Source organism: Pezoporus wallicus, unplaced genomic scaffold (genome assembly GCF_028554395.1).
Source record: "Pezoporus wallicus isolate ANWC-B61680 ecotype Strahan unplaced genomic scaffold, APGP_CSIRO_Pwel_v1 contig_4722, whole genome shotgun sequence".
Classification (NCBI taxonomy): Eukaryota; Metazoa; Chordata; class Aves; order Psittaciformes; family Psittacidae; genus Pezoporus; species Pezoporus wallicus.
The window spans coordinates 7144816-7158060 of record NW_026641840.1 but is presented as its reverse complement, the minus strand read 5'-3'; the positions used below and the strand labels follow the sequence as shown (position 1 = coordinate 7158060).

Here is a 13245-nt window from a genome sequence, read left to right as displayed (position 1 = left end):
TTCTGCTGTACTGGAAACACTGTCAAGTAGCATCTGTTTGCAGGAAAAGAATTCTGTTTGGTATAAAACATATACATTCGCTTCTTTGTAACTTAATAATACACAGGGGTAATATTAATGGAAGTTTTGCTTGTCCAGGTTGCATGAAAATCTACTGAACGGGTAAGAGAGATGCTGAAGAGCAGCAAGGCACTTTGAAAAGAACACGACTACTAAAGCAGTATTCAAAGGATGCTGTTATCTTGGGCAGTTTCCTCCTCTCCTGTTTTGCCTCTACTCTTTATAACACGTTCCTTACAAATTCAGCCTTTTCAGCCTGTAATTTGTAAGCACTGCTTTATTCTTTATTTCTCTTCCAGAATAACCAGCTTTGGTCATGTAGCCTCTTTATTGTCCCAAGAGCGCAGAAGCGAAAATAGGGTTGAAGTGAACCCCATGCATTAAGATACTTTACACAAACACCTAAAACGGCTGTGGAGCTTACAGAACTCATGGTAGCTGGAGAGAGGAGGAATCTGGAGAAGATCCCCTGTAAATGTAAAGAGATGTAAGACGCGCAAAACCAGTCTGTACCCACGCTGGGTGACAGCATCCCACTGGCACACAGGGTCTGAGCTTTAGGCACATGAATTTGTTGATCAATCCACTGTAATGACTCAGATGCATGAATTTACTTAATGTGTTCTCAGAATAAGAAAGGTAAGACATGACAGGCATAGAGCTGTGCTGGGCAGAAGCTCCCATACCTAGGCATGCTGGTAAAGAAGAAATAGTAACACACATGAAAATCACATCCTTGAAAAGGAAAAGGAGCCCAAGCAGAAACTTAACATAAGAGAAATATTTATTTAAATTTGCACAATAACGAGCTTATACTGAACAAATTCAATCAAGAAATAATAGTAAGTGCAGTAAAACAAAGAAATATTGATGACTTTTTCCATCAGAAAACATTAAGAAGCCATGCCTGTGCATCACGGGTTTTCTTTTTGATTTTTTTTTTAATTTTTTTTTTGTTTTTACAGTAACTTCTTTTTTTTTTTCAGCTCACATACTGTACATACCATATCTTAGCTGCTAGGTTCTTTATTCCTGAAGGCTTCGTCCTTTTACTCAAATGCCTGCTAAATTCTGCATTAAGCAATCAAACACATTTGTGCAGTTCCAAATAAGACTAGGTAAAAATCTCTGTATCTGGTCAAGTGTTAAGAGTCTTAAAGCTTTGGAAGACCCTCTAAAAGCTCCTAGTTGCTTTTGGATCTTGACATCGTTATGTACAGCGTCACAATGTGTCACTTCACACTAACCTAAATATTCTGCACAATGATGCCAGACAGACAAATAGCCAGAAGATTTGGGCCTAACCTCATACAAAGGTATACACATCTGAGCTTGTCTTGAGTCCCATAAATTTCACTCTGATTCAGGTAACTGAGTTCATCACATATCTGCACTTTAGATGGACAAACCCAATCTAATTTTAGCTTTAATTTTGAATAATTTTTGGTCTAAAGGTCTTTATTGTGAAGCAAAATTCTTCAACCAGAAACTGCTTGTGAGAGACGGTTGTTGGTGTCACAGTTCCTGAAGGCACTGTGGGTCCACTGAGCAACAGACATGGCCATTCTAAAGGGATGAAAAACAGAAAGAAGAATTGAAACAAGCAGCATTTAGGACAGAACAAGTAAATTTAACAAGCTCAGCCATTTGAAAACACCCACCGGATTTGAATGTACAGACTTGTAAAATACAAGACATACAGGTTCTGATCAGATTCATGACATTGTTGTCATGTCCTTCCCTTACCCAAGGGAATGGGCTACTATGATTCCATTAATTGCTTGATTTGCTGTGGTCTGTATCCCAGAGATACAACAATCAAACTGAAAGAAGCTGGCATCACTGGAGGAAATGTCCCCAGCATAAAGGCATCAGGCATCTGCTCAAGTACACAAAGCTGTTGAAGACAGGTCACTTGGGAGTTTTATTTAGGTCAGACAGAAGGGACTCTGGATTTTATTTAGCCCTGAATGCTTCAAGTTAATACATCCTGTCTGTAAAACCAGCAAACAGTAATCCATAATTTTTTCCCTGATACTCCAGATATTCTTCTGAGAATATTAGCAATTAAGGGAACAGATTGCCCGTGGACATCATTCAAGTACCGGAGAAACTGTTTTCTGCATCGCTACTGCTTCTTAAATCTGATTCTTACAATGCAAATAACAGATGCTACAGGACATTAGACAATCCTACTGTCCATCTTCTTTACTTGCGATTTGAAATGGTTTTGTGGCTAAGTCAGCTTTAACTGATGCCCAGGTTTCTGAATTCTTAAGGGATTTGTGTAAACCTATTTTGCTATAGCACGCTTAGAGAGGCTTAGACCAGAACTTTGACCTTCCATATAATGCTCTGCAAGAAGAGACTGGGGTGACACAAGACGAAGAAAGAGAGTGATCCAAAATGGGCACACAATTAACCTGATCCGGAGGGAACAGGCTATTTGCATACAGAACTACAATATTAAAATGCCGCCAATATGAGCAGATAGTGTATTTAAAAAAGACAACTGCTCTATAAAGAGAACTGAATAAGATTTAGCTTGCTGAGAGACAGAGATACATCCGCTGTTAAGCAGGTTCACACCTGAGCCAAAAACTGTGTGGTTTGGAAGAGTATCTGTTTTAAACTTACATATGTTCACAATGCAGTGATGGATTTTAGTCTGTGTACGTGTTTACACTGAATACAAATTAGTTAATGCTTAAGGTTAATTCTTTGCTTAAGAGGAAAGGGCAGATGGGAGCAGTACACAGGCAGTCATCAGCAGAACTGATACACAGCTTCTGCATTGCCATTGATTAGCAGTACAACAATGAGAACACACTTCCAATCACTGAATCTCAAAAGCACTTCAGAGAAGAATCACACCTATTTGTTTTACAGATGGGAAAACAGATGCACATCAGCCTCAGCAACTTGCCCAAGCAAAAAGTAACTTCTAGCACTGGAGTTGGTATATGCCACCAGTTATATACCCCAAAAGCATGGGCTTCTGCACATAAGCTTGTTTCAGCATCCTTTGGACAGCAGCTAGCTTTCTAACCATTAGCCACTCTGCCAAATCATAGAATCAGAGAATGGGTTGGCTTGGAAAGGACCTTAAAATCATCTAATTCCAACTCCCTGCCACGGGCAGGGATGCCTCACCCAGACCATGCAACCCAAGGCTCTGTCCAGCCTGGCCTTGAACACTGCCAGGGATCGAGCATTTACCATTTCTTTGGGCAACCTGTTCCAGTGCCTCACCACCCTTGCAGTAAAGTACTTCTTACATCTAACCTGAACTTCCCCTGTTTAAGTTTGAACCCATTACCCCTTGTCCTATTGCTACAGTTCCTGATGAAGAGTCCCACAGCATTTTCTTCTGATCACCATGCTGTTCTGACACCAAACCAAATGCCTATGCTTACTTGGTGCATAACCCTTCCCTCTTGAAAGGGACTACGCCTCAACAGCAACAACTGCTGTTGCGCACAGTACTGAATCAGGCAAAATGGAAACAGAAGGTGGCACCTGAAAGCTCTGCTACATCGTCAGTTACTCCCCATCTCTCCCAGCAGGAGCTGTTGCAGTTAGCTTATTTTTTATGAGAAACTTTTCAAAGTAATCAATCGTACGACATACTAGAGTTTGGGAAGTATCTTGCTTGGGAAGGACATAGACTAAGGACCAAAATCAACTGTGAATTTCAGTAATAATTAAAGATCTGTGGATGAATCCTACTGTCTCTCCCTGGCTACTGTGGAAACACTCTTTGTCATTCTTCAGTATTTGATGGTGGAGAAAACAGTTCACCTTGCAGGCTTATTCTGAATGGAAGGATTTATTTTAACCTCCTTTTGCACCTTTAGAAAGAGATGCCAGAATTCACAGCCCATAGCCATTAACTTTTCTCCTCAGACAAGGAATTCCTTTGACTACAAAAACTATAAAGTGTTTTAAACATTGTTATATTATTAATGTTATTATTAATATTAATTTTAAACATTATTAATAATTTTATTACATTAATATATAGCTAATTTTAAAGCAATAAAGGTATGTAACCGTATAACTAGTCCCTTAATTCTCAAAACAATTACTATTCTCAAAATACAATTTGATCACTTCTGGTGATGCTATAGTAAGTATCACGAAGAACAATTTATCGTGTGAAGCCTGGCCTTATATACCTATGCATTACTGCATATGTTTCCAAGATAGCACGGAGCTATATAGTAAGAACTGCAATCAAACTTGAATTGAGCTATCCTGATGAAAAAGCAAAGCTCACTGTTGTGTCTACAGCGCACTGAACCATGATCTGTTGGCCTGCTTCTGACCTGCTAGCACATTAAACCATCCTTCTAGCACACACAAGAGTAAAGTTGACTAAGCTGAACACTCTTACTCTGCTGCTTTAAAACAAGTGCAGACACCAGCTGGTCACTGACCAGACTTGCTGGGAAGCAAGTATCTCGGCTTAACTTTTATGCTCTTTACCTTGCACTGGCAGAGGGTGCACTCTGTGCCATGCTTAATCCAAGAAGATCCAGTGAAGCGAACAACATTGGTTTCATCCAGGCAGGTTTTAGTGATGTCATTGCGAATCGCGTCTGCTTGGCAGGGGTCACTGACGCAATGCGGGCAGCACTCGTTCTCAGGGAGGACACTGAATTCACAATCCACCTCTGGGCATGGCAAAGGCCAGCAGTCAACTTCGCCTTGCTGTTTACATGTATTATAAGAACAAGAGAAGATTATTAGCTCTTGTTTTGTTTCATCATCCAGCCATCTGAGTCAGCATTATTTTTCTTAGCCAGCTAATTTTGCCCATCTGGTCCTATTCAGAAGTCAGTGCAGAGAACGCTGGTATTTGAGAGACACAGCAAGTTGTGTGCATTTTCTGCGTTCTGTTCAGGAAGTGTATTAGATTTAACTTCCTTCAATACACTCTACATCAAACTGCAGCTGGCAATTCTCCACAAATATCATGCGAGAGAGAATATGGACCTGTCCTTGTGAAGTCTTACTTTTGCAAGTGACAGAAGCCTTAACAGGACTGCACTGCAAAACTGCTTCCAAATAGCAGGTTTCACCTTGTTGTTACTTCTATTCTGACTGTTCACCACAAAAAGCCTTCATATTAAGCTCCGGATGGGCTAAAATTTATCTTTCACAGTTACAAATGCATTGGCTGGAATATGTCAAGTATGTCAAGCTGCCAGCAGCTCAGTGTAACAAGAAACACCAGTGTGTTTCCACCAAGAAGACCTCGGCCAACTTACTATCCATTTAGGATGTTACAACCAGAATACCTGAACTTCCAAACTTAATCACACTTCCTGCATGATGGGTTTAGTACAGCCAGGGTATGAAAAGGTCAGAGCAGAGACTTGTGCTGGGCCAGAATATTCTTGGGGGAAGTTACTGTACTCCTGTACATAAATCTATAGATGTCTAACTGTTCACATCAGTTACTAGAACTTGGGGTCAGCTTCTCTTCAACTCTGGTCAAAGGCCAAAGTTTCAGATTTATTGGTCAAAAGAAAGACTTCACAGAAGTCATTAATGCATGTTTCTTCTGGAACAGGTCCATCTCTGACCTTCAATTTATTTAGCTCATTTGAGCACAGATTGAGTAGTCTGTATTGAAGTGGGGCAGAGAATTTCTGCCTTGGAAAGAAGTTTACGGACAAAAACTGTACCTAAGGTTTGAGAATGAGGAGTTCAGTATCTCCACAGCAAAAGCTGAAAAAAATTCCCAGGGATTTGTGATAGCTCCAGATTTACTCTTCTTGTTGTAGAAAGTATTGTCAAGTTACTTCTAGAAATTCTCATCTGGGTGAATTTTCCTCTTTTTGAACCACAGGATAGTTAGAATGAAAGCGATCTTTAAAACCATTGATCTTGATATTTCAATTTATGTTTGCAGTGATGGACAGTACAAGGAGTAGACACTCCTGTCACTGTACACTGTCACTAAAAAAAAATCCTTGACAACTGAAAGAAAGCAGGCTTTAGTTACAGATGTAACATCTTGAAAAAAACCCCATCTATCGAGATCCCAAACTGCAAGTTGTTTTGGTTCGTTTTTAAGACATTTAATGAAGCACTTGGGAATCCATTTCATTGAATTTTAGCAATGGTAACACTGAAAGCACAGTGTCTACAGAAATTGGTTTCTGGCTGTTATTCGTGATACCCTGACAAGGCAAAGCTGCTAGATGGACTAAGATTTACATTTGGAGATGACCTGTGATAAAAGCTAGTTATTTTTATCTTGGGATTTTTTCCATCCTAGAAACTTCCTGAGTGGCATTATTCAGAGTAGTTTTTGCTCAGACTCTGAAAGGCAGGCCTAGGAAAAAGATTACAAACTTTAACAGATTTTATTTTTTTCAAACCTCATTTCACTGTTTAGAAAAAGGCATCAAGTTGCATTATTTTTTCTGTTACTAAAAATGCCTGAATGAATAAACAAATTTTAGTCTATCAGCATCTTTGAAATTACCAACTGTGATAGCAAATACATATTTAGAATTTCCTTACTCAGCTTCATCGGTCTTTGAATAAGTGAACACATGAGTGCTGCCGTGTAGGTGCTATATCCAAATGACCTCCACTCTTTGCTAAAACAATCTTCATGATTGAATAATTTATATTACTCCTATTGTGTCAAAATGCATTTCTGACTGGAACTTCATAATACTGACTAAAATCCGTGAAAAACAGATTTTGATTATACACATACTCCAAGGGAAATTAAATGGATGCTAATGCATGAAAATTAACTATTCACAGATCAGAATATCTCATACCCTTTTCCCCTCATGTCTCTCCTGCTGTAATCAAGGAGCCTTACCAAACAGCGACACTGCTGACAGTTCTGTATCCAGGATTCACCACTGTTATAGGAGAGCTCCCCGCTCTGATGTAAACATTGACTGCTGAGCCTTGGGTCACATTCAGGACAGCAAAAGAGGTCAACAGTGGGATTTTCACAGTCACAGACCATTCGTCGGCACATCACATATCCATTCTGTTGTTGGAAGACAGACATAGAGCGATGGCAAAAATTCACAAAACTCCAGCAGTGCTTGCACCAAAATCTGATTTTTTGGCTTGACTTTAAGCCATCAGCAGCTCACAAGTTTTTCCACTATACCATTTCTTTGTCAAAATACAATTCAAACAGAAGCAGAAACCACAATGCACACTCAAAAGCTGCCATAAATTTACCTTGTTGTCTTACATATATCCTTCATACAACCAATCTTCAGGCAGCTCTCCCCTAAGGTGATAAAACCCAAGGGTGTCTTTCCCAAGGGTCAAATTTTAATGGATTGCACTAAGTTTATGTCATTCTCATATGGGTGATAGTCAATTCTAGCTTTATACTTCCAGATCAATCCCTCCCTTCTGTAATTATTCACACAAGAAAGATGATAGGTAATCTGAAATTAAATTAATGCTCATGAAACCTGAGCTGCTGAAATGCTCAGGACTTTGTCAGCCATGTATTGGGCATTTATTCTGCATCAGCATTTAGCTTGTGATCAAGCCTCCCACAGCAAACATGTGAGAAAGTTAAGCTGAAATACTCTGCAGATACAGAACCTACTTCTATTTGCAGCCATCTGGTTAAAGATACTGGCATCAGTCACCAGCTCCAATATGTGTCTAGACAGACAGCTTCTTTGCATGAATATGCTGCTGCTCCCACCCAGAAAACATGGGTGGCATCTCTGTTAACAAAATAACACTATCGTCTTTCTTCCAGTATCATATAATAAACTTCATGTGGAAGTTCTGCTCATGCAGGTTGGAGAGAGCTCTCCCCAAAAACATATATAATACCATTTTTCTGTAGCACCAGATGCACACCTGACAAGGCAGCTAGACCAGGAATTTCACTTGAATCACAACGTTCTTCCTTTCATCCCTAGTACCATCTTGCAAGAAGCAGCTCCTTCTATTTCTACTGACCTGGCATGAGCAGACAGAGCACCTGTCATTCTCCAGCACCCAAATCTGACCGTTGTGTTTGATTTTGTTTTCATGGATACAGTCTCCTGTGCAGTTCTTGCCATGGGGACATCGACAGTCGTACCCACCATCCAAGTTAAAGCAAACAGTGTCATTGGCACAGCTATGCCTTCCAGTTCCACATTCATCAATGTCTGCAAAACACGCCATGTAATGCTCTTAGACCACATCCAATTAACAAAAATGTTCTTGCAGCGCTCAATATAAATGATTCTTGGCCATTAAGTCTTCAGTGGAAAATTAATTTGCACTTCACCAGAACAGGGAGAAATAACTTACAAGTTCACAAAAAAATATTCGAGTCACATCAGCTTTTGAAAGACAATACTTTGAGTTTTCCTGTACACCTTTCTAAGTGAAAGCCATTAGGTAAGGTAGTTAGAATGAAGAAATCACAGGCAACATAAGAACAAAAATAATTCTTAGCTCCCTAAACATTCATGAGACATGTTTAGTGCAACAAGAAAAGCTGCAGAATTTTCTTTTCAAAACCTTTTGCTGGCTGTGGCTGGTACCTTTGAGTTCACTTGCTGAGAAGTTAATGTGAAAGGTGACGTCTGACCTGTAAGCTCATTTAAACTAGCACACCATGCTTTAAGTTGCATCATTTATCAGGGTGCGCAAACTAGAATATTTCAATTATTCAACTTGCAGTGACATCTATAGCCCTTGTGTCTAGCACAAAAAATAAAGAAAAAAAGAATGTCTCCAGTGAGTAAAAGTAAATGACTTCAAAACCATCATATCTCAAAGAATTCAAGAGTACCTTTAAAGGCCTAATTCATCAATTGTGCCCTTGCACGATTATTTTGCAAGGGCAAACTAGCAGCAAACACTGCCTTCTACTTGGATAGTCTTTATTTAGTGTTTTCAACTGTCCATATGGAGAAAAGTCATCTGGGAAAAGAGCTTTGAAAGGGCATGAAGTAAACAGTTATGGGCGATAAAACATGGAAAATACTAGAAAACACTAGATCTATGGTGACTGTAAATATTGATACACTGAGTTCAACTCTAAATACAATTTCACAACAGTCTGGCACAAGCTTTTAATTAGAGTTCATTAAAAAGTAGCACTGTGATATTTAAATGTCCAACAGATCAGCACAAGACAAAATAAGCAATATGGTCTTGCATGTATCTTTCACCACGAAAATATAATAAACCACTCAGCTTTGGGTTCAATAATGGAAATGAAATCTCCAATTCACCTCAAGCACATTCAGTTTAAAGCAAAACAACTCAATTATCATTTCAATTCCAAGTGTGGCTGCAGTTAAAAAAAAAAGTAAACAAGTCATTAACATGAATATGAATTGGGATGAAAAACAGCAGGGAAATTATTAGAATTCCAGGGTATAAATAAGCAGCATTGTAGGTTTCCTTCAAACACTGTGTGCAGTAACAGTAGCACCATCTCAAAAAAAAACATATTGCAAAATTACTAGGGCTTATGGGAAGGATGAGGAAAATGTCATTTGAGAAGAACTGAAAAGTAATGGATTGTTCATCTCTAAAAGAACATTAGCAAGAAGGGGTATAACCAAAAAAATAATGAATACTCCAGAGGAGACATGTTGAGAGATTTGTTCTTCACATTGCCAAATGCAGAAGATAGGGGACAGTGAATGAAACTGAAAGACAACAAATTTAAGCCTGATAAAAGGAAATAACTTTTCATACAATGCATAAACAATGACACTCACTGCCACAGAATGTTAAGAGGGGAAAAACAATTGCAAAGCTAAGACCCTACAAGGCTAGCAAGAATATTCAATTTGCGATGCTAATTGCATTGCTAATTGCAAGATTTTGTAAGAGATTACATTTCATGCATTAGGGTCTATGGTGTCCTTATTTACATATGAGATAACCCAGAACAGGCAAATCATCTCAGATCTCCACATCTTCTACCTCGTTAAACTCTGAAGCATTTGGAGTCAGCCACTGTTGCAACAGGGCAGAAGATAACTGGGATCAGGAACCTAATTTGGTGTGGCTGTTTGCATGGACCTGAACAGCTGAAATGGCACAGGCACATCAGGCAGGGAAACCCATGCAAACTGTAAGGACACCTAGTTAGTGGAACAGACAGCCCTGTGGAGGCTGTCCAACCTCCAGCCTTGAAGGCTTTTAGACAAGAAGCTAACAGGAATGGTCTGAGTGATGCTGGTCTGGTCAGAGCAGAGGAATAGACAAGCTGCTCTCTCCATCTTCTCTTAAGTCCATACTGAAAGCAATACAACCTACCAATTTAAAACTAAGATCTTCATATACTCTGTCTAACTGGTTTTAGTTATGCAGTATAGAGAACAAACAAATCCTATTTAAATATAATGATTCAAATTTACAGCAGGATTCTTGGCTATCACTGAAGTAATTTTTAATAAATTACTTCCCTACATTTGCATTCATTTGTTTAAAACACTCTTTTGTATGAAGCTTTCACACAGCCTGTGTCAGGTAGTGAGGTGGACTGCGAACTGGCTGAAGGAGAGAAGCCAGAGAGTTGTAGTCTATGGGGCTGAGTCTAGTTGGAGGCCTGTAACTAGTGGAGTGCCTCAAGGGTCAGTACTGGGACCGGTATTATTTAATATATTCATCAATGATTTAGATGAGGGAATTGAGTGTACTATCAGCAAGTTTGCTGATGACACTAAGCTGGGAGGAGTGGCTGACACGCCAGAAGGCTGTGCTGCCATCCAGCGAGACCTGGATAGGCTGGAGAGTTGGGCAGGGAGTAACTTGATGAAATATAACAAGGGAAAGTGTAGAGTCCTGCATCTGGGCAGGAACAACCCCAGGTTCCAGTATAGGTTGGGGAATGACCTGTTAGAGAGCAGTGTAGGGGAGAGGGACCTGGGGGTCCTAGTGGACGACAGGATGACCATGAGCCAACACTGTGCCCTTGTGGCTAAGAAGGCCAATGGCATCCTGGGGTGTATTAGAAGGGCGGTGGTTAGTAGGTCGAGAGAGGTCCTCCTTCCCCTCTACTCTGCCCTGGTGAGACCGCATCTGGAGTATTGTGTCCAGTTCTGGGCCCCTCAGTTCAAGAAGGACAGGGAGCTGCTGGAGAGAGTCCAGCGCAGGGCAACTAAGATGATTAAGGGAGTGGAGCATCTCCCTTATGAGGAAAGACTGAGGGAGCTGGGTCTCTATAGTTTGGAGAAGAGGAGACTGAGGGGTGACCTTATCAGTGTCTATAAATATATAAAGGGGGAGTGTCACGAGGACGGAGCCAGGCTCTACTCAGTGGCAAACAATGATAGGACAAGGGGTAATGGGTACAAACTGGAACACAAGAGGTTCCACTTAAACTTGAGAAGAAACTTCTTCTCAGTGAGGGTGATGGAACACTGGAACAGGCTGCCCAGGGAGGTTGTGGAGTCTCCTTCCCTGGAGACATTCAAAACCCGCCTGGACGCATTCCTGTGTAACATTATCTAGGTGTTCCTGCTCCGGCAGGGGGATTGGACTAGATGATCTTTCGAGGTCCCTTCCAATCTCTAACATACTGTGATACTGTGATACTGTGATAAAGGAGTAATACATCACTTCTCAACAACCTGGCCACTTAACTGAAAGCAGCCATACTTGGACAAAGTTCAGCTGTCATGTAAATAAGACCAGTTTCCTTTAAGCAACAAATGGTGACCCTATAAACACAAAGTCTGCATTTGGCATTTATGTACAAGGGCGTTTCACAATTTTCCCATGAGAAAAAGGCTTCTGGGGTTTGTTTTCCAATATGGTAGTGGTTAGTGCACTGTTACAGAAAATAATTGCTGAGTTTATTCAACAGCTCACGAAAAATCCCAACCTTGTTTTTTTCATAGAATCAGAGAATAGTTAGGGTTGGAAAGGACCTCAAGATCATCTAGTTCCAGCCCCCCTGCCACGGGCAGGGGCACCTCACACTAAACCATGTCACCCAAAGCTTCGTCCAACCTGGCCTTGAACACCGCCAGGGATGGAGCATTCACAACCTCCCTGGGCAACCCGTTCCAGTGCCTCACCACCCTCACAGTAAAGAACTTCTTCCTTATATCCAATCTAAATTTTCAATTGTTTGAGCCATGAACATAAATGTTCTGGATAGGGCAATTTAAATATCCCTGGTCAAAGCAGGAGCTATTTACATTTTGAAGCTAACCTAACCAGAAACAGCAGTGTGTTTATAATGCAACAAGAGAAACACAGAATTTGCTTGCACCAAATTCTCATCTGCACTATTTATCCACATCAAACTTCGGGCATTATCTGCAAAGAACATGCACACAAATCATGCATACCAAGCAAAACTTTGCTCAGCTTTTTTACTTTGTATTTGTAATGGATGGTGAATTAACTTACTGATAGCTCTCCAATTTCCATAACCATATGGATAGGGGTACACTAGCCCCTTGGATTACAGGCTGCATATTTCCCATATATCCAGCCACAGAGGCATGTTATCACTCTCATATTGGTTTGGGGGTTTGGGGGGGAGGGGGGGGGCTTGTTGTTTTTTTGTTGTTTTTTTTTTCTTTAAAAAGCACAACAAAAACCCCAACAAATAATTAACTTCAGGCTATTTGCAACACACTGCTTAGGAATCAAGCAGCTTGAATGTTACGACATGAGAACATTAAGTCTCAAAAGACTTGGAGGTTTGCCTCAGAAAGCAACAGAAACAAAATGTAACCAGTTATCTAGTGCTAAATTGAGGATCAGGACTTATTTATCTAACCTACACTAAAAATTACAGCAGATATCAACTGGCACATATTTTAAGGATTTTCCTTTTCTTACCATCATCCCTGGATCCAACTTAATGTCGCAATGAGTGCCATGCGATGAGGAAGCAGTGATACATATTACAGAAAGCTAAGAGTTAATTGCATCTCAAGTAATTTCATGCCTACACAGGAAAAATATTGAGCACTAAAGCCATAAAAAATGGTGACAGTGCCTGGAATGACTAAATTCTATTTGCAGTATCTGAGAGACTGCAAAGGCAGAAAACTCCATAAAATTGGGAATTTCAATTGCCCCACCAGGTTGTGACCCAAGGCTGTATTTAACAGATTTACTGACTGTTTCTTGGAACAGACAATCAAAGAATCCCAAAGGAACAAAGCACCATTTGGCTTGGCCCTGTGCAGTGCGAGG

The 13245-nt window shown here is 40.3% G+C and overlaps 1 protein-coding gene across 1 annotated transcript in view; it reads right to left on the bottom strand.

Annotated features, from left to right (window-relative positions):
• Positions 1-826: 826 nt before the first annotated feature.
• The window catches only part of NELL2 (neural EGFL like 2), a 154413-nt gene continuing 141994 nt past the window's right edge, over positions 827-13245 (bottom strand). The window contains exons 17-20 of the mRNA XM_057425527.1: positions 8035-8228; positions 6911-7087; positions 4549-4773; positions 827-1626 (exon numbers count right to left, since the gene is read on the bottom strand). Coding sequence (XP_057281510.1) covers positions 1576-1626; positions 4549-4773; positions 6911-7087; positions 8035-8228 — 647 coding nt within the window. The 3' untranslated portion in view covers positions 827-1575. The remainder of the gene's footprint in view (positions 1627-4548; positions 4774-6910; positions 7088-8034; positions 8229-13245) is intronic.